Below are 22,177 nucleotides of genomic sequence, written 5' to 3' on the forward strand. Positions count from 1 at the left end.
TTTATGATTTCCACACATTTCTACTTTCTGAACAGAACTCCTTCCATTACATAAAAGCCCGACGCGGTTGACAAATCCAAACCCACACTCACACTCTTATTATAATGTTGTAGCTGATTAATGTGCTGTCATATTCATATCTAGCATTCCACAGATGAAACAACAACGACGAAAGAGTATTTAATTTGTTCATAAACTGTTCTGTTGTCCAAGAGAATAATTTGGAGGGTCAGTTCTCTTCAAAGCCAGCTGACCCTGCAGGCCAGTAGATTATATAACTCCACCTTTCTAAAGTAATTAATTGACGAAATATGACAAATGTAAGTTAAAAGAAACATGTCGGTCTTCAACTTATACCTCTCCTAACTCAATACTGGTCGTGTCAACTCCACCTCATTGACTTCTTCTGTGGCAATGTGATTTGACTGGGGTTGGTACCAACTCCACTGCCACGTGAGAGTGGTGTCCTGCACGCTGGTTGTACTGGGTGTTCGTTGTTTTTTACAGACCCCGAGGAATACTCCATACTGTATCAGTGTAGGGCTGGTTTACACATCGAATTAATCCTGATGTACTCCGTGAAGATCCGGGTTAGAATAGGTCTTCAGCAACCCATGCTTGCCATAAAAGGCGACTATGCTTGTCTTAAAGGCGACTAAAGGGATCGGGTGGTCAGGCTCGCTGACTTGCTTGATACATGTCATCAATCCCAATCGTGGATCGATGTTCATGTCAATCACTGGATTGTCTGGTCCAGATTCGATTATTTACAGACCGCCGTTATATAGGTGGAATATTGCTGAATGCGGCGTTAAGCAACAAACCAACAAACTGATGTACCCCTATAAGACATAACGTGTACATGTGTAGACTCGGGGTCTATTTTGACCGTTCAGCGTCAGCTTCTGCCAAAGCCGATATGCCTTTCAAATAAATAAAGAATCTTTCAGATCTATAACAGCTGAAAAATACACATCTGCCTGACATTTCTCCTGTATAACGGATGTATATGATTATTATTTGGGCTTAATTGATTTCGCTATTAATACAATAACACACATTTGATTTTGGTGCATACTTCGGGACCCTTAGTGCAAAGGGGTCATGATCAAATCGCTGATTTACAGCAGACAGAAACTTCTGAAAAGGGATTGTTTTAACGTAGCCGTCCCTGTACATTGTCCTTTTCCCCCAGCGCATGAGGACATGATACGTTATTATGGTACTCCTGTTGCTGTGTGTTTGTGGCCGTCGCATGAGTCGGACTGTGTATGTAGTGTACATGCACTCCCAAACATTTTTAGTGTAATATTTTTGTATAACATTCAAACTGTCCATTTCCTAGTCGTGCATGATGTCTTAGCAACTCTCTTGTATTTCTGTCTCACCTGCCCTCCTTTCTCCCTACCCCTCGATGTGAAGCGTTCGCAGGCTGTGTCCCCTATCCGTTCCCCTGACCTCCTGAGTGTCTTCAGTCCGTTCTGGGCCCGCCCTGTCTACGGCGAGACCCTCCCCGCCCCAGTCACCATCACCCACGCCGACTACTACCCTGCCCCAAGTGACGAGGATGACAGTGACTACAGGGTGTTTGAGGACGAGGATGACCACAGCTTTGTGGATGACAGAGAGAGTTCATGCCTTCAGAAAGGCGCTGACGAGAGCCGCTGCCTTCTTTAGGAAGATCTTCTCTTAGATTCCTTATCCTTTTTGTATCTGAATATATGTGAGTGAGTGCGCTAAAGAACGGATGGGCATGTGCGTGAGAGGGATAGAGAGGGTGAAAGTGATGGGGAAAATTCCATTAGAGAGACTGAGAGAAGGAGATTGACACTTTTCGTGCGTGCTCTTTTTCACCCTCATCCATACTTCCTGACATCATTTCGGTCCATCTTTCGTTTACGTTTTGTCAAACCTCCAGACTGTTTCATGTTTCAATCTATGAGCCCCGAAGGCGATGCTCCTTATACTGTTTTGACCTTGTTTTTGATTACTCTTTAACCGCCTCCGTGGTCTTGTGGTAGAGCGTCCGCCCGGAGAGCGGAAGGTCCAGGGTTCGATCCCGGGCCGCGTCATACCAAAAGACGTTAAAAGATTGTACTTGTTGTTACCCTGTCTGGCGCTCGGCATTAAGGGGCTAAAACAAGGACTGGTCGGCTCGGAGTCAGTATACTGTGTCTGAGTGGGGTATTCATGTTAAACTGCGGCATGGTATCTCAGTGAGCTAGCACTATAAATCGGCATCAGTCCGGACTAGTACAAGCAGCCACACACACACATACACGTGCATGCACGTCGCTATATAAGTGCAATAATCTTGGACGCGACGTTAAACCCAATTTCACCTCACCTATTACTCTTTAGGCATATAACTTTCGATTTTCCACCATCTTAATAAACGTGTCTATACCGTATACACAAGTTGTTTGTTTTTAATACAGTGTTCCTTATGCAGAGCTATAATGGCTTGGCGACAGCAGCGCCGCATTAGACGCAGCTTGCCAAATCCCTAGGTCTCTCATCACGAGCCAATGGAACATATATAGATTGTAAAGCAGACGTTTGCCGATACAAGGCGGTACTGCTGCCTCCTTGTTTTATCAGCTGTACTTGCAAGTAGCGGGTGACCACCGAGCACGTGGGATTACTTCTGGGTTATACACTTCGTTGTGTGGCGACTGTTATGACGTAGTACGTCATTCTCTGACGATCGGTCTTTTGTGCGTTTTCTCATTTACAAAATGAGATTTATATTCCACTATGCTAACTGATCGTTTCTAATTTTACGGTTATTGTGATGTCCTATTGAATAAATTCGAACCGAAATGTTCCATTCAACACACGAGGTCGCCACATGGAATATATTACGTTGTGATGTCCTATTGAATAAATTCGAACCGAAATGTTACATTCAACACACGAGGTCGCCACATGGAATATATTACGTTGTGATGTCCTATTGAATAAATTCGAACCGAAATGTTCCATTCAACACACGAGGTCGCCACATGGAATATATTACGGGCACTTCTCTCACTTCCATTGCGGTAGACGGGCACGGGATAAAGAGTGATCTCCCCTCGCTCAAATCAACCTTCACTGATGAGGACAATGTTGATAATGCTGTCAACCCTGATAAGAGTCTGGACCAGACAATCCAGTGATTGACATCATGAGCATCGATCCAAGCAATTGGGATCGATGACATCCATCAACCAAGTCAGCGAGCCTGATCACCCGATCCCGTTAGTCGCCTCTTACGACAAGCATAGTCGCCTCTTACGGCAAGAATGGGTTGCTGAAGACCTATTCTATCCCAGATCTTCACAGGTATCTTTTATATGACTATACTTAATGTGTCATATGAAAGAATCGGGTTTTCTTAAATTTCTTTTGAGTAGTATATAAATATCATGACATGATGACAAATAAGTGCAAATAATACACTCGCAGCAATCTTCAATCTCATTAAAATCAGATTTTAGTTCTTGCTACTGTCGTAACTGCTTTCGGGCGTCCAGTGCGACCCTAATACAGTTACTAAATGTATTGCCGTTCCTGGTCCTTGTGGTCAATTACGCCCTGACATTGCCACTCGCCTTGTCCGCCGCGGCTCGGCTCCGTCAAGGAGTGATTGGTCTAACGACACTTACTCCAAGTTGTCTCTATCAGCATTCACACACGCATAATAAAGAAACGCAACACCAGTTTTATACTCACATAGTTTTACTTACTCTCAGCCCATCTATCAGTACAGGACAGGATCAGACTGACCAGACTCGTCACTAACTGGGGAAACTTCGAACGATCGGGATTCGACTCGATCGATTGCAAACCGCGCTCTCTTCTCCTAATGTTGAAGGTATCATTTTATAGTGTTCGAGCCTGGCCTGGCCTTGTCACATGTCATAATACCTCATTTTGATTCGTTAAAAGTTAGATCTGACCATGAACTCATGTGTGTCGTAATCGGAAAAATACAGAAGCCGACGTGCCATATTGCTCATCTCTCTGTTGATTTTGTGACACGCATCCGGAAGCTCCAAATGAAATATACCTTGAAACTCTCTATTTGTTTCATTAACTAATGGACGATAGCCAGAAACTAATCCAATGATAATTATGAAATGTCTAGAATACACTTGTGATAAATGTGAAATGTCTTTATCTTTTGATTCCTTTCAAACTAAAAGTTCTGTCACAAACTATATCTAATGCAACTCCTCATTGCAGCTATAATGGTTTTATTTGTTATCATTTTCTAATGTTTTTGAGATGCATTTTAACCTTATAACACTCGCGCTAAACAAAGATCTGAGGACATCCCATTACGGGTCACGTCAGACCGACCTTGCGCGAACTTTGATTGACCAATGGAATGACCAATCAGAAGGCAGTTTTAACGTGCTTTACGGCACTAATTTCAAATTGGCGACTACGCTTCGAAACATATTTTGACAAATTATCGATTACAAATTTGAAACGTGAACAAAAGAACATTCTGGAATGGCTAATAGATGGTCTAGATTGTATGGATTCAGTCGTTAAACCCGTAACTATCGTTGGGAGTTTTCGAGGTTGCATGATTAGAAATCACATTCCGACTGTCACTTTCATAATCTGGTAAGCAATGCTCTGATTGGTCGGATGAAAGGTCGTTCTGACGTGACTCCTGATGGGATGTCCTTTTTGTTTAGCGGTAGCGAGAACTGAGGTCTGATTTTAATGAGATTGAGCAATATTTGGCAGCATAGCTCGGTGACGTGCCTCAACCTCAACAACGTGCACACTTGTCATCTTGGAATTGAATAATAGGAGTTGGGGTTATATTTTAGCTCTTATCAAAGGAAGTCATGCTAGAGAAATACCATGGATCTAACCCGGATCTTCACGGGTAACACCTAAACAAGTGGTCCATCGAACGAATAGGTGTGCTGTGTGGGTTTCGTTTGTTAAAATACAGTTCCAATCGAGGTGTTAAAAAATGAAGGCGATTTGTTTTAGAAAGCTGACATCTGATTGGCTCAAGTTCGCAAGTTCGCATGCATGGGGTTCACTACCTCAGATAGAGGCGCCGCCAGATATCCACACAGGGACTTGAAGACTGTTAGAGCCTCGTCTGATGTGGTTTATAACTTGCATTTATGTTTTTTAGTCTTCTTTTTGGTGCCTGCTTCTTGAATTACAACTATGATGTAATGTGTGGTGTGTTATCCTGGCTGCTTGAATGAATGTTTCATTCGGAACTTTGTCGTCCATCGTAATTGAGGGTGGATTATTCCGGCTACACGGGTGCGGTACTGTCAGGCGAATGTACTCTTTTGGGGAGACATGGAATTGTAGACAAAGGAAACTACAAGAAGCCATTGACATCAGGAGACACCAGCCAGCCATGAACCGCGACCAGGGAACCTATCTGCCTAGTGCTTGGGACTTATTGCTATGATCGTTGTCGGGACAAATTACCTAGCTGGCTTCAATTTCCCCTTGTCCATTCTTACATCTATCAGTGCTAACTACCCCCTAATTAAGCCACGCTTCCTAGATTAAGCTGGTATAAACATTCAGTCTTTCCCAGGGTATCATCGTCATGCTGTGGCTTCGTGTGGTGGCTGTTAACTGCAACCTGATACAACCGTGAGTGAATGTTGTTTACCGCCGTAGTCAGCAGTATTCCAGCTACTTGACAGCGGTTTGTAAATAACCGAGACGGAGCCAGGTAAATCGTGGTTGATAGCATGAGCAACGTTCTTTGTCGTCGAGGTACGATGACACATAATAAGCCTGTAAACATTATAACGACCCGATCACAATATGTGCATGAACAAGTAAGATAACACCGTATAGAAATGAAAGTGGACAACGGCCTTCAAGCTCGGTTAATAAGGTATCACATATCGGGCATATGTGAAAATAAACAAGCTATAAATAAAGCATTTCGTTATTGTTTTGGTAAAATCAATGAATGTGCGCCCCCAATTATTGTTGTGTGTAACAGCTGCTGCCTGAGACAACCATATGTTGTCATTCTACACGTACCAGGACTTGAATACATGCTACAATCCAGTATGTCGAATTGGCCAATAGGCCAAAGATCAATATTCACTGTGGAATTATCCTGACAACCGGTGGAAGCGCTTTTAGACGTCCTTAGATGGTAAACAGGTAAGTGGAACATGTCACCGTACACAGTGTTATTTACAACGGCGGCGTTAAACAACAACATACAACGCTATCAAGATATATATACAAGAACATACGTTCACTACTGTTCGCATAAACAACCGGGTGACTGGTCGTGTACTATACACATAGAACAAAGATCAAGCGTCCCCTGACGAAGTGAATCACTGTCGCTCGACCGCGAATGTAATTGGTAAAATCATTTTGGTAATGAAACAAACAGTTATCCATAGCTGAGATGTGAACATTTGCTGGTTCTGACGAGCAAGAAGCCACTCGTGACCTGAAAACGCACTATCAGTCGACCCTTATCCAAGTACAATTTTAAATTAAACTGTAGTCTTGATTATTGTTCAACATGGCTCCCATGATATTGTTTCAAAGAAGAAAGGTTGCGAATAATAGGCATGGTTAATGCAGGAAAGTCCTACAAAGTTGTTGGTCGTCAGCTCAGTGACGGCCATTCGGTTATAAGAAGATTGGCAAAAAAACATCGACCAAGTAATGAGGTGAAGGTACGTCCAAACTCATTAGAATCAAGTAAGGATAAGAATTTATGGATGAATTGGAATTAGATGTCAGTGCTCGCTATTGCTATACAAACATCTGATCCATTACAGGGAACCGACCAATTTAGCCATTCAATGCCAAGCGCCTTTCGCGAGCTTTACGGCTCTAGTTTGAAACTGGCCACTTCCATTTCAGACTACGCTTTGAAAAAATGTCGGTTTGAAGACTGAACAAACAAAGATCCTGGAGATTGTATGTCAGCAATTCCCACGTCACCTTTTCCATGTTTATCCCACTGAGCGAGAGACAGAGGAAGATAATGACGAAATCAGCCGTACAGCCCGTTGCTGAGGGTCCTGATGGGTTTTAATGCTTAACGTAAAACACCCTTCAAACACTATCGTAAACGTAAAATTAATCTTTTTTTTATCGTAAATGCTTAACGGAAAATAAGAATAAATTACTGCTTAACGTAAATAAATAATTTACTGCTTATCGTAAAATGATTAAAATGGTCAAAAACAGTCTGTCTTCAAGACCCAAATGCTTCGCCACAGAAAGCAGGCTGCGCAACTGACGCAGCGGACCTGTCTAGAATGAGATTTGAGATTTTACCCGGTATTAAAAATATGAATTGTCAGGATGAAACGAAAGCAGAATTAAAAGTCCCTTTCCCGCCATGGCCGATTTAGGAATCGTTTCGCATCGAAATTCCAAATTTAGATTCAACTTGACAGCTTTCCCCGCGGTTGAAGGATGACAGATTGACAGCAATGGAGGTGAATTTGAAAATAATCAACTGTGTGTTGAGCTGTTATACTGTACAGTTATTTGTGCCCTAAGCTATATTCTAGTTACAACAGGTGAGGTGAGGTGAAATTGGGTTTAACGTCGCGTCCAAGATTATTGCACTTATATCGCGACGTGCATGCACGTGTATGTGTGTGTGTGGCTGCTTGTACTAGTCCGGACTGATGCCGATTTATAGTGCTAGCTCACTGAGATACCATGCCGCAGTTTAACATGAATACCCCACTCAGACACAGTATACTGACTCCGAGCCGACCAGTCCTTGTTTTAGCCCCTTATTGCCGAGCGCCTGACAGGGTAACAACAAGTACCATCTTTTAACGTCTTTTGGTATGACGCGGCCCGGGATCGAACCCTGGACCTTCCGCTCTCCGGAGTTACAACAGACAATGCAAGTTGAATTATACCTTATCTAATAAACTAATTATTGTAATTTCACCCTGAACTAGAACATCCTGAAATGAAAGTTATTTATGAAATGCACTTGTGTAGGAATATCAAATATTGCCCAAAGGTATTGATGAATTTTGTAGAAAAATGTAGGTAAAATAACATGGTGATAATATTATAATATTTGTTGAAAAATTCATTTGGCATTTTTGTGAAACAAATATGCGACACCAAAAGACTTTCGCGACGATTTTATTGAAAAAGAAGAAAAATTACAGCTTAATGAAAAAGTACCCTAAATTTTACTGCTTATGGGACCCCCCATCAGGACCCTCTTAGCTGCCTTTCGGAATAACCCGTGTTAACCCTTTCGTGGTTGCATGATTAGAACACTCGTGGACATCCGGGTAAGAATACTAGTAGGTCTTCAGTAATCAATGCTTGTCGCAATTGTGATTATTGTTCAACATGGCTCCCAGGAGATTGTTTGATGGCGAAAGGTGGCGAATGTAGTGTTGCATGATTAGAACACCCATGGAGATCCGGTGTAGGAGGCTCAAATGACTCACCAGGCTCAGACCACTCTAGAGTCATTTTGAGCCTAGGCTGTGAACGTCGTACACAAATAATATATTTTCGATGATACAGCACAGTATTTTCGATGATTGCACCCCATTTATTTTACATATTGTAAAATTGCCAGATTGAGCCTGATACTCAAGAATCGGATATAGGGGGAGTAGTTTGAGCATGATATTAAAGAATCGGATGTGGAATATGGGGAAGTAGTTTGAGCCTGATACTCAAGAATTGGATATAGAATAGGGGTAGTAGTTTGAGCCTGATACTCAAGAATTGGATATAGAATAAGGGGAGTAGTTTGAGCCTGATACTCAACAATCGGATATAGAATAGGGGGAGTAGTTTGAGCCTGATACTCAACAATCGGATATAGAATAAGGGGAGTAGTTTGAGCCTGATACTCAACAATCGGATATAGAATTGGGGGAGTAGTTTGAGCCTGATACTCAACAATCGGATATAGAAGAGGGGGAGTAGTTTGAGCCTGATACTCAACAATCGGATATAGAATAGGGGGAGTAGTTTGAGCCTGATACTCAACAATCGGATATAGAAGAGGGGGAGTAGTTTGAGCCTGATACTCAAGAATCGGATATAGAATAGGGGTAGTAGTTTGAGCCTGATACTCAACAATCGGATATAGAATAGGGGGAGTAGTTTGAGCCTGATACTCAACAATCGGATATAGAATAAGGGGAGTAGTTTGAGCCTGATACTCAACAATCGGATATAGAATAGGGGTAGTAGTTTGAGCCTGATACTCAACAATCGGATATAGAATTAGGGGAGTAGTTTGAGCCTGATACTCAAGAATCGGATATAGAATAGGGGGAGTAGTTTGAGCCTGATACTCAAGAATTGGATATAGAATAGGGGGAGTAGTTTGAGCCTGATGTGAACGAATTGGATGTAGGATACAGGGAGTATTCTGAAAATAAATTATAGGTTAAGATAAGTATAGTGATTTAGGAGAGGCACCTTGAGATTTTCCAAATAAAGTTTAATATAAAACTGTAATAAAATAACTGGCACTAAAACATCTGACACACAATATTTCGGATCGTTCATAACCTAACATTTCAGAATAGAAAATGAGGAAGAGGGGTTGAAAACCTTTATAATACAAGATATGTTTGATCATTTCTGTAATCATTTTATTTCAAAACAAGGGGAGTCATTAGGGCCCAGTTGGGGAGTTAGCTGAGCCTAGAGGGAGTGTTTTGAATCTGTCTAGGGGAGTCATGTGAGCCTAGGCCCATATGACTCTAGAGTCAAATTTAGGGGGAGTCTTTTGAGCCTACTCCTCGATTAAGAAAAGGTCTTCGTGGACGACAACGACAGAGGCCTTTCTGGACAGGTAACAGATCGCTATCACGACCATCCCTTAGCTCGCCACGAGTCCAGATCTCAAGCGGCTGGAACACATCTTGGACATCCTGGGGTACCAGATACAGAAGCTGGACCCACCAGTAACCAGGTGACAGGAAATGGCACAAGCATTGCACCGAGATGGGAAAGCCTTCCCCAGGAACACATCAAACGTCTACCTGGGGGCATGAGAAGGGCTGAGCTGGTCACCCGGGCACCCGACCACTTTGTAAAATGTCATGACTGTTGTCCTTATTTATCGACAAAGAATGAATCTTTCAGGAAATTGCACGTATTCCGTTTTCTATGGCATAGATTGGAGCCAGCGCACAGGTTTCAAACCTCATGGCCAAATTAGCAGGGGTATTCACTCGTTGAAAGACTGTCCGTATGGGAATGGTTCTTCGTGCACTAGACAGTATTTTATCAAGAACAAAAGTTTGTGCTAAAGTCTTCTCTAGTTTGAGAAGATGCTGGTCAGATAATGTATTTTTATTAAATTGTTTTTTAAACATTCAATTCGTCGTTTAGAATTGTGTTCCTTAGCTGTGCCCGGTTCAGCTCATCCGGGCTTCACTAGAGAATTGACTTCAATGTTTTTGGCGTTTATGGAGGTGTAAACGTGAAAACCGGTGTGCCAACTGCAAATCCGCCTGACTCCATCAACGCAAAACATGTTGAAGTAATTTCTTATCAATAAATATGTCAACAATAATAACATCACAGAAGGCCTTTTCAAGAAACAACACAGAAAGAAAATGTCGACCACACAAAATCGGTGAAAATGTTCAGTGCAATAATGCCCCGCTCATTCTATTACCAACCAGTCAGGACACAGTAATCCGTTAGTGGGCGTGGACTATTATTTTTCGGTTACATAAACAAAATGGAAAAAACCCCTTTACTTAGCTAACCAATCCAAAGCCAAATACTTGCGTTTATTTTATCGAATAGGATTTTCGATCTGTCGGCGCCATGCAGGTGGCTTTCATGACAGTGGAACTCTCTCTAGTAAGCCTCTCTTCCGACTTTCTGCCCATTAGGCAGACTCTTCGTCGTGACGCTGAATAAATGTGAGGTCAACCTAACCCACTCAGTATCTTCATGATTCATACAATCAAACAATAACTGCTTTACGTTTTGAAAACACTTGTTATCTATATCACAAAATTTGTCATAGACAATCTGTTGCAAGTAAACCAGATGTCACCGTTTGTGTTCACATGGGAAGCAGTCTAACATCTGTATGGAATAAATAGGGGACCTTTGTACCCTGACACTTTAACCTTGTCAAGTGAATTTCAGTTGGCATCAAATTGATTAAGTTTAGTTTATCACATGCTATTAGTGACATGTTAAACAGTTAAACATATACCTCAATGGACAGTATTACCTTCAAACTATCATCATTATCACGCTTTTGTTTACACGGGAAGCCTTTTTGATATATTACTAAAATCAGTTATGTCAAACTTGTTCTGAGTGTTTGTTTGTCCCAGCTAAATGACGGCGGTCTATAAATAATCGTGTCTGGACCAGACAATCCAGTGATTGACATCATGAGCATCGATCTACGCAGTTTGGATACGATGACATGCATCAACCAAGTCAGCGAGCCTGACCACCCGATCCCGTTAGTCACAAGCATGGGGTGCTGATGACCTATTCTAACACGGATCTTCACGGGTCTACATACAACTGTTAATATCACAAGTAGAGAGAGTTTCCATTCCTAGGCTTTAACGTTGACCTTTTTTTTATTGCGGACACACCCACATAACTGTAATGATGACATAAGGGATGTATTGGGAAATGGATCTGACGAGATGTGTCCTTTGTGGTACGCACTGATGCTATCAGCAGACACGCACAGTGTTGTCTGCACGCCCCGCCATCCTGCACACAGCCGTGCCTGTCATGAGGCAACAGTGGAGCCTTTACTCGACTGTGATGTCATTACATAGACGTGAGGAGCTTAAGTCATTGATGATTATACACAGTCAATAGGCACTGTCAGGATCAAGTCTTCATTTCCGAGAATGGTTTGTGGGAGTTTTACATGTGTGATGTGAGTGTTCAGATTGGGATCTTGGACATCCTTCAACTGGGGTTTCAAAGCAGGGGGAACTATGCTGAATCTGTTATCAAGTGGTGATATGATAATTTGAGATCCTATTTCTGTCTGGATTATATAAGCAAACTACTAACTGGACTGTCATGTGAAGAAAGGTTCTTGGTCTGGAGTACAGTTGTGTATATTCCTACTGCTGGAAATCGTTGTCGCAACGTTGGTTTGTACAATTACGACAGGTAAATATGGCTTATACAAATTATTTAAAGCTGGTTTCTAAACGTGTAGAGGTAAATATTTCGTGTAACATTATATTTGCAGAAAAGGGAGTTTTATTGTTCTCCGAAAAACATTAAGCTGGTTCTCATGCACATTTTAAGACGGGTGTCTGGGGGACTTCAAAAAGTAAACACGTCCAACTACAATCTCATGAAAAAAAGATCTTCGTGTTTGCTACCGCCACATTTCTTTCAGCGGTAGCGAGAACTAAGATCTGATTTTAATGAGATTGGTCTAACTATCCATTCGAATATATCAACCCCTCTTACTAGATCATACTAAATCAGGGCTATGCAATACAGTAAAAATTCCGGATGGTCCTCCAATGTCATGCAATGAATTCGTCTGGATTAACAAAGTTTCGGAAACTTTCATGTAAATTCTTTATGTTGGCTAAAGAAGGTACTTCCTTAACGTAAAGTGTTTAAATGAAATCAAACTGGGTAGACAAAATACATGCACAAATACGTGAACATTAGTGTGGAATCAAATATTTTGCTTCGTTGCTGAAACATTGGCTTTGAAAGCATTTATTTAAGATCAATGACGTTCTGCCTCTGTTCACAAACAGTGAATATTTAATATCCTGTTGGATGCGACGGTATTTGATTTTAAACACACAAAAGGATTGGAAAAATACTCCAGAGGTTTTATTGATCCTTGTCATTTCAAAAGCTCAGAATTATCAATTCGTCAATATATGCAGTCAACCGTATTATTTAATTGGTGACATAATTGGAGAAAACATCATGAATTAGTCGACAGAATATAATTATGTCACCCTTTTAAAGGAATCTATTGGCACTGTCATCTGATCATATTTTATCCCACATAGAGAAAACTCATGTGACAAGTAATTAATGAGATCTAGTGTGATGGAAATAATAAAAATGGATTAGATGTTAATAGAACATTTTAGCGCGTGAAGCGCAGCTTGGGTTGTATCCTCCCCAGGGAGTTGAGAATATAATTTGAGTGCACACTTGTCTAGTGACCTGGGTAATAATTGTGAGCGCATGGGATGGACATACAACGCAGTATACACACTATTATGCATTTAACATTATTTTCCTCTGACCCTAGGTGATCATGGAGAGTAATGGACGTCTGGGACTCCACATCTTTGTGACAACGTCCTACCTCATCATCGGAATGTTGATATTCCGCAGCCTCGAACTGGAAAACGAGAAAGCAATGCGGGTACAGATGACCCAGAAGCTCCAGGCGTTTATGGGTAAGAGGTGGAGGTATTACTTTAAGTAATGGTGACGATTATCGTAGGAGGATAGCGCAGTAGGTCGGCGAATAATATCGGCCATTCTTACATTGCCACCTTCCTGAATAGTGAACCTGTTTCAACGAGGTCGGAGATCGCGGAAGTATACATTGTGTCACGGCATCACATGTGAAGAGGCAGTTGTGTTAGTCCCGTTATTCGCCTCTCACGACAAGCACAGTCGCCCCTAACGGCAAACATGGGTTGCTGACTGACTGACTGACTGACTGACTGACTGACTGACTCACACACTCACTCACTCACTCACTCAACATAGAACATGGCGTGGATGATCTTGTAAGTAACATAATTTCTTCTTAATAGGGGACACGGGTGGCCCTGTCGTCAAGGACGCCGCAATTCGCTGTTTAAATCTATAAATAATTTAAAAACCTCCGACTTTCGGATTGGTCAATTATGTTGTTAGATTGTCATTTGGCAACAGAAAAAACGTAGAGTTCCGTCCCTTAGGCACGCCATCCCAATTCGCCCACATTATATTTCTAGGTTTGTCAGCACCATACCCGTGCTCGGGGGTTTAACACAAGTGGTAAACGTGCATCACTTCGGGCTCCCCTCCCTCATCAAACGCTGACACACCGTTATATGACGGCGTTACACTCACTCACTCACTCACTCACTCACTCTTGGCTCTAACGTCCTTGTGTATCCGCTCTACCGCAGCCAACTCCACGTGTGTGTCGATGTCGGAGCTGCGCTACCTGGTGGGGGTGGTAGGGGGCGACGTCAGAATGGCCATGGCAGTTGTAGCTAACAGAACGACATCAGACAGATGGGAATACTCTGGTGCGATGTCATTCGTTGTCACAGTCGTCACCACTATAGGTAAGTGTCATATGTGGTCCTACATCGTAAAAATTATGGGTAAATGTTCCCGACTAACATGAGTGTGATTGCAATTCGTGACCAGGCTGTCGTGTCGTCGTACACAGGCCGCCGTCCTATAGATGCTGTAGTATTGAACAACGACGGCGGTCTATAATCACGACATGAATGGTCGTTTACCAGAATGATGTTAAGAAATGTTATATCTCCAGCACATGTAACCCATGTGGTGTCTCCTTGGGCTTTGTTCCAAATGTGCCTCTGTGCCACCCAGCAGTGAATGGGTACCCGGTAGGATGAGTGGTTGTTAACCTTCCAGCGCCAAACAGGCAGCTTGGGTTGTATACTACCCAGGGAGCTGAGAATGATTGTTGAGTGCACACTGAACCAGTTACCGGGGTAATAATAGCGCTTTGAACATGTCCCTGTGAGGTGTGAAAATATGCGCAATATAATGGTCTATTATTATTATTATTATTATTATTAGCAGTAGTAGTAGTAGCAGTAGTAGTAGTAGTAGTAGTAGTAGTAGTAGTAGTTGTAGTAGTAGTGATAGTGGTGGTGATGGTGGTAGTAGTAGTAGTAGTAGTAGTAGTAGTAGTAGTAGTGGTGGTAGTGTATCTTGTCAAAACACTGGCCAGTGGATGTATAACTGAGCGACACTATACAATACAAGTCGTCAACCGATCTTGAGGGGTATAAAGTGTGCTGTACCCTGGGTGTGAGCCTTTGACCCCGAGCTGCAAGGCGAGGGTACATAGGCCCCAACACAGCGTGAATCAGACCATATGATATTATATTGCAGGTTTATATTGCTTTGGTCCGAATGGGTAAGAAAAGAAGTTAGGCATTTATTCACTTCTTTCATTTCATCACATTCATTGGACTTATTCTCCCAGATCTATTTCATTCGGACAATATAGTAAATATCCGGAGAACGGCGTCTTAAATCATTAATTCGATATATAAAATTGCATGTTGGTATGTTGCAAATGTAATACAAACAGTTCGGCAATGCGAGCGGGGAACATTAGAAATGTACATTAAATATAACAGAATGGGTCTCAACCAATCAGAATTCGATATTCATGTGTAAGATAAGATAATGACTCCGTGTTCTTCATGTCCAGGTTATGGTCACCTCGCCCCCGTGACGACGCCTGGTCGTGTGGTCAGCGTCATCTACGCCTTGATCGGCATCCCCCTCACCCTCATCATGTTGAAGGACATCGGCGACAAGCTGAACAACGTGATTGCTCGCCTGTACAGGGTGGAGTATTGTCAGAAGGCTTGGGTTAACAAGACTATCAACGTATCCATCATTCTCATCGTTGGCGTCAACGTCGCCATACTTCTGCCGTCAGCGTTATTTATTCACGTCGAGGGTTGGACGATGATGGAAGCTGTCTACTACTGCTTCATCACGCTCAGCACGATAGGCTTTGGGGATTTCCTGCCTTCGGGAGGTAGGTTCTTTATACGTGTGTGTTGTTTAACTTCATATCAGTAGTGGTAGAGCGTCCGCCCGGAGAGCGGAGATCCGGGGTTCGATCCCCGGCCGCGTCATACCAAAAGACGTTAAAAGATGGTACTTGTTGTTACCCTGTCTGGCACTCGGCATGTTGGGTCTAAAACAACGACTGGTCGGCTCGGAGTCAGTATTCTGTGTCTGAGTGGGGTATTCATGCTAAACTGCGGCATGGCATCTCAGTGAGCTGGTACTATAAATCGGCATTAATCCGGACTAGTACAAGTAGCCACACACACACACACACACACACACACACTCACACACGTGCATGCACCTCGCTATATAAGTGCAATAATCTTGGACGCGACGTTAAACCCAATTTCACCTCACCTCACCACCCCACCTCATATCAGGCATGCGGTGGCCCAGTGGTTTACAGAACTGTTCGCCCCAATAATGTGGTTAGGTTTATCATCACCATACCTGTACTCGTGGGTTTTACCAAAGTGGTAAATGTCTGATTCACTTCGGGCTTTCCTCACACGTTAAGCTGACACGATGTGGTATGACTGGAATACTGTTCAAAGCGGCGTTAAACCAAACTCACTCACTAGTTAAGCTAACCACATTTACTTTGTAAATACATTTAAGTTAGAACGATACTCACTCACTTACAACATAATTTAACCCGTGGAGATCCGGGTAGAACAGGTCTTCAGCAACCCGTGCTTGTCGTAAGAAGCGACTAACGGGATCGGGTGGTCAGGTTCCCTGCGTTGGTTCATGCATGTCATGGTATCCCAATTGCGAAGATCGATGCTCATGATGACAATCACTGGATTGTCTGGTCCAGACTCGATTATCACACAGTTGGAATATTGTTGAGTGCGGCGTTAAACAACAAACAAACAAACAAAATACGTTAAATATACAGTTAACATTTCTAACATCCTGTATGTTTTCTAATAACTCGAAATGTTTTCATCTAGAAATACTTTTAAAACCAAATATTGTTCCTGAAAGTTGACCTGAAACATATTTATCACTTTGAGTCCGACGGGTATTAAATTGTCGGACTAAATGGTGCATTCTGTATCACTTACGACTTTCTGTTTGGTCAGCCATGTTATTAGATTGTCATTTGGCAATAGGACAAAAATGGCAAATGCCAGGTGCTAATGGCGAATGTCACACCTGCAAGTGCAATTAACGGATAATCAGACATACACCCAGTCAGGCGTATAGGACATGGAAATCAATGAACAACCGGCACCTGAAATCAATTCTGCGTAATGAGACGTGAAGTTGTCCCATTTACCCGTAGTGTGGACACACTGGAAACAGTAAAACATTTTTTTCAAAGTCAAAGTAGTCGTCTAAAAAATCGTACTCTGTACTAAGTTAAGAACCTAGCACATTTGTTTTTGCTTACAAAGTGACATACTCACATTGCAAAACAGATATCTAATTCTTTGCAATTATTCCATCGCAGTAGTTACTGAACCCATTTGTTTGCTTCTTCGCGCTTCTGTGAGTTTATAAGCTTTTGGTGTGTTTGTTGTGACTAAAGGGTCAATTGATATAAAGCCATCATACTACAGCCTAATTTATCGTTATTCGTTTGCAACGCTTTTGGGCAGAGTGACGATAGATTATGAAAAGTTAATATTTATCTGTGAGGGTGTGGACAGGTTTCACGGTTGGACCAGTTGTCTAAGGGAGCATCCATTTGATTTGTATGCTTGACGTTTGGGTATATTCCACAAAACAAACAATTAGTTTTTATCACCACCAACAACAAACTATTCATTTTTGGTATTTTGTATTTTGTGATTCATCAGTTGATATCAATTACCTCTGGTACTAAGTGCAACATTGGTATTCGTCACCACTCGCGTGTTTCCGTAATCTACAACAAGGCTCGGCCGCCATGCGTCGAAACGGCGCAAGCCAATCAGAAGGCGATATTACTATTTTCGATATTCGTGGATCGTGTCAAAAGTACATTAGATGTATGTCAGCTCAGATGAGTTTAGTGCCCGTGAAGATCCGGGGTAGAATAGGTCTTCAGCAACCCATGCTTGCCTTAAAAGGCGACTATGCTTGTCGTAAAAGGCGACTATGCTTGTCGTAAAAGGCGACTATGCTTGCCTTAAAAGGCGACTATGCTTGCCGTAAAAGGCGACTATGCTTGTCGTAAAAGGCGACTAACCGGATTGGGTGGTCAGGCTCGCTGACTTGGTTGTTGCATGTCATGCATCCCAATTGCGTGGATCGATGCTCATGATATTAATCACTGGATTGTCTGGTCCAGACTCGATTATTTACAGACCCCCGTCATATAGCTGGAATATTGCCGAGTGCGGCGTTAAACAACAAACCAACCAACAAACCAGAAGAGTTTAGACACTTGTACCCGTGATACCTTCCAAAACACATCTAAAGATATGACTGTCAGACATTACTCTGGGGTATAAAACTTATTGTACATCATCGTCTCGGCAGCTGGCACTGTCATGCTATGATATATGAGACATGGCATTCTTCCATAAGAAGTACTTTACAACGATGGTTAACCTTGCTTTGTTCGCATAGTAAAATGGGGATTTGTGATAATATCAAAGTTAGGACAGTGGTAAGTAAAATATATTTGAAACGGACTTAATTCCCATCTTTATTTGTTTGGTGATTATCTGGTTTTCTAAGTTACCCCTACACACATACCTCTGTGTTTGGTAGATCCCTGTCACATACATTTATCATATCAACAAAAGAAATAAACAATAACATACATGTTGCTAAAAAAACGATGCCTCAATAAACATTGATATATACAGTATCTCATATATGTGATATCAAAAGACACGAGGGTGAGATTTTATTTATCATCCAACATCATTCTTCCAATATTTTCAGTTCGTAGACTTTAATAAGCAGTGTCTAATGTAAAAAGTACTAACAACTTCAGTAGCAGAGCCATTAGTGATGTCATTTGATTGTGACGTCATGTAACAGAGACGTCACAATGGTCTGCAAAGCATTGTGATGCAAATTCATTGCAGCGATATCTACAATGTAGATACTGCTTGATCTCACCCAAGCGATATCTCCTGTTGGAGCCAGTTTTGGATGATAAAAGTATATGGTGGATGGTTTACCACAAAACATATACCCAAGGGTATATAAAATATTTGTGAAATAAACTCTTAACTCGTTGTAACATATTTAACAGTAAGCTACTGTATCCAAATCAGTCGATTAATTTCTCACATAAATTGTTAATGGAAACTTAATGTAACAAATAGTATTTGTGTCTTAATGACTTAAATCGGTGACGTAAATATATTCTGCATGATTAAACATTTAATGAACTCATATAAAATGTGTATACTGTTTGTTAACGCTGTCCATGAAACGATAAATTGAGTCATGAAATAAATAGGTAGTAAACAGCCGTTTCAAGCAAGGATAAGACAAAATCAAAACTGCCAATGTTAACTGAATACATCTTCCCGAGGCAAGAGAGTGAACTGACTTTAAAAGTCCAGTTTCCACCCTTGCCGAACTAGGCTGGAATTCATGGGCTCGATCGTAGCGCCACCAGTGGCTATTACGAGTTATGTCCTTTCTATGCCTCTCCTATTGACAAATCAGATTCAACCTCTCGTATCACTTGCATTTGCTTCAAACAAAACGGTTGCGCCCAGTCAAGACGATCTGATCGATAATCAAGATCTATATTGTGATAAAACGAGTCTTACATCGCGAAGTGCATCAAATCACGTGAGCACCTTGATTAAAAACAGGAAAAGTTTATAGAAAATATCTGTTGACAACGAGTTAGCGATGCACATGCTTTGCAAATCCTGCAGTCGACCGAAATCTGCATGACACTTTACGAACCGGATTTCGATTTCGGTGCGCGATTTTGATTGGACTATGCATAGACTCGTCAGTCCAGCCAAAATGTAACTCCATAATACCAGCCTAGTTCGGCAAGGGTGGAAACTGGACTCTATACTCAGGTAACTCACTTGCCTCGGGAAGATGGCTGAATATGGAAGAGAAATTTATTGTTGAAGGTATTTAAAACCGAAAAGCACCTCTGTCTTGTCAGGCAGTGTTCTTCTTATTTAAAAGCAGTAATTTGTTGAAAATTAATGAGTTGAATAGCTTAGCAAATATTTATATCAGAGAGGTTAAATGCTTTGATAACATGATGTACTAACACATTAATTGTACTGTAAGATACGGGTAGAATAAGAGTTATCGTTCTTGTTTGAAGTAGTTTTCTTGTTCATACGCCAATACGGAAACCTTCGAGAGGGGCACAAGTCTACATTTGGCTTGTCCCGGAATGGGGCGAGTTGTTTCACTAATGCAACATTGGACACCCATAGTAACAGTCAACGTTAATGGAAGACATCTGTAAATGTGTTTTAACAGAGAGTGAGAACGATGTGAGTGCATGCTTATGTCAGCTGACATTACATCAACCTTTCAAGTTACTACCTACCGATCGCAAAGTGAAATGAATGGGGTTTTTTTTAACTTTTAATTCGAATTCTTATTGAATAAAGACCAATCTGGGTGTAGCAATAATTATAAACTATAAACTTTCGCAGATTTATTGTGTTGGTGTGAGTGTGTGAGTGTTGTTTGACGGCGCAGTCCGCATATTCAAGCGAGTGGCTATCACTAGCCGCAACTGCGTCTGGAACGTTTAACGAAACCCTGTTAAGATTACGAAATATCAAAGATACTTTTGCAGGTGTAATGTTTGATAAGTAGGAAGGGGCATGGTGAAAAGGTAACTCAGTTTCAGACAGGGATGTTTTAAACTATAGATGCACCCTTGCCGAATTGGACTTGCATTTTGGAGTTATATTTTTACTGGACTAACGAGTCTATGCATAGTCCAATCAAAATCGACATCCGGTTCGTAAACAGCCGTACAGATTTCGGTCGATTGCAGGATTTGCAAAACATGTGTACCGCCAACTCGGCGACAACAGATATTTAAAAAAAAATCCTGGTCTCAATCAAGGTGCTCACATGATTTGATGCACTTCGCGAAGTAATACCTGATATATCACAATATAGGTCTTGATTATCGATCAGATCGTCTTGACTGGGAGACGCCATTTCGTTAAAAGCAAATGAAAGTGGTTGGTCAATAGGAGGGACTTATAAGGGACATAACTCGTACATAACTTGTAATAACCACTGGTGGTGATACGATCGAGCCCAGAAATTCCAGCCTAGGCCGGCAAGGGTGAAATCTGGACTTTTATAGTCAGTTAACTCCCTTGCCTCGGCAAGATGGACTTCGGTGTACTCTCCTCCTTTCAGCCAATCTGTTGACCATGAACAGACGTCTGTATAGATTCACCATTTACATCTGGATCTTCATCGGGCTCGCCTATGTATCTCTGATTATCAGCTGTATCTCAAACACCATCGTGGAGAAGGCCCGATCTGTGGAGAGACATACGCTGACCAAAGTGGAGGTAGGTATATGCATGCTAGTATAAACAAAAACGTATATAGATACGTCTTTGATACAGACCGCCTCCGTGGTCTAATGGTAGTGCGTCCTCCCGCAGAGCGGAAGGTGCGGGGTTCGATCGCCGGCCGCTTCACACCAAAAGAACTTTAAAAAATGGTAGTACTGTTATTACCCTGTCTGTTAATTGGCATTAAGGGTCTGAAAGGGTCTTTGCTAACTTTAAAATAATATTTAGAAATATACACTCATAACTTTAAGGTGAACAGATAAAAAAAATAAGTTAGATTATTGTTCCAACAATTTGAATATTCTTTTAATATCAAAGTGTGTTAATTTTTCTTAAAACAGCACTAGGCGAGTGCTACTGTAACGATTGTTGTTATTGGACTTAAACAGAAGTTCTTTTTTGAAGTAGTTCGGATTAGAAATCCCTGTGGACGGGCAAGAATGCGAAGCGTACATAAAAGATCCACTAAACCATTCTCCCACTGTTTCAGGCTGAGCTGAGGCGACTGCGGCATGAGGTGATGAAGTATCAGCATCGATCACGTGATATCACAACCGACGTGGTCGGAGCCGCATCGCCAAGTTGTCCGTTAGACGTCAAACTGATGCACTATAAACATGTCGGACAGGACAACGACGCATTTGTATGTGCTCTCAGCTCAAAAACAACACATGTCGAAGTCCAGAAAAAGGATAACGATGTCATGGACGCAACAGTGGAAAAGTATCAACAATAATCTATCCGTGGACACTGGAGAGAGAATGAGAGAGAGAGAGAGAGAGAGAGAGAGGGGGGGGGGGGGGGGGGGGGGGGGATATTCCGGACTCCTCCGCAAGGCGACTCAGTGGGACATTGCTCATTGTATCAATCACTGGTTT

The 22,177-nt window shown here is 41.8% G+C and overlaps 1 protein-coding gene across 2 annotated transcripts; it reads left to right on the forward strand.

Annotated features, from left to right (window-relative positions):
• Positions 1-6,026: 6,026 nt before the first annotated feature.
• LOC124134775 (potassium channel subfamily K member 16-like) lies at positions 6,027-22,097 on the forward strand. Of its 2 annotated transcripts, none has more exons than XM_046499811.2 (6): positions 6,027-6,162; positions 13,274-13,424; positions 14,151-14,312; positions 15,443-15,778; positions 21,136-21,293; positions 21,790-22,097. In XM_046499811.2, the coding sequence occupies exons 2-6, from the start codon at positions 13,280-13,282 to the stop codon at positions 22,033-22,035; spliced, it is 1,047 nt and encodes a 348-aa protein (XP_046355767.2). In that variant the 5' UTR covers positions 6,027-6,162; positions 13,274-13,279; the 3' UTR covers positions 22,036-22,097. The 2 variants fall into 2 exon arrangements, with proteins under 2 accessions (XP_046355767.2, XP_048259746.1); XM_048403789.1 differs by lacking the exon at positions 6,027-6,162 and adding an exon at positions 11,718-12,150.
• Positions 22,098-22,177: the final 80 nt, after the last annotated feature.

Source organism: Haliotis rufescens, unplaced genomic scaffold, assembly GCF_023055435.1.
Source record: "Haliotis rufescens isolate VD_foot unplaced genomic scaffold, xgHalRufe1.0.p SCAF_3, whole genome shotgun sequence".
Taxonomy (NCBI): domain Eukaryota; kingdom Metazoa; phylum Mollusca; class Gastropoda; order Lepetellida; family Haliotidae; genus Haliotis; species Haliotis rufescens.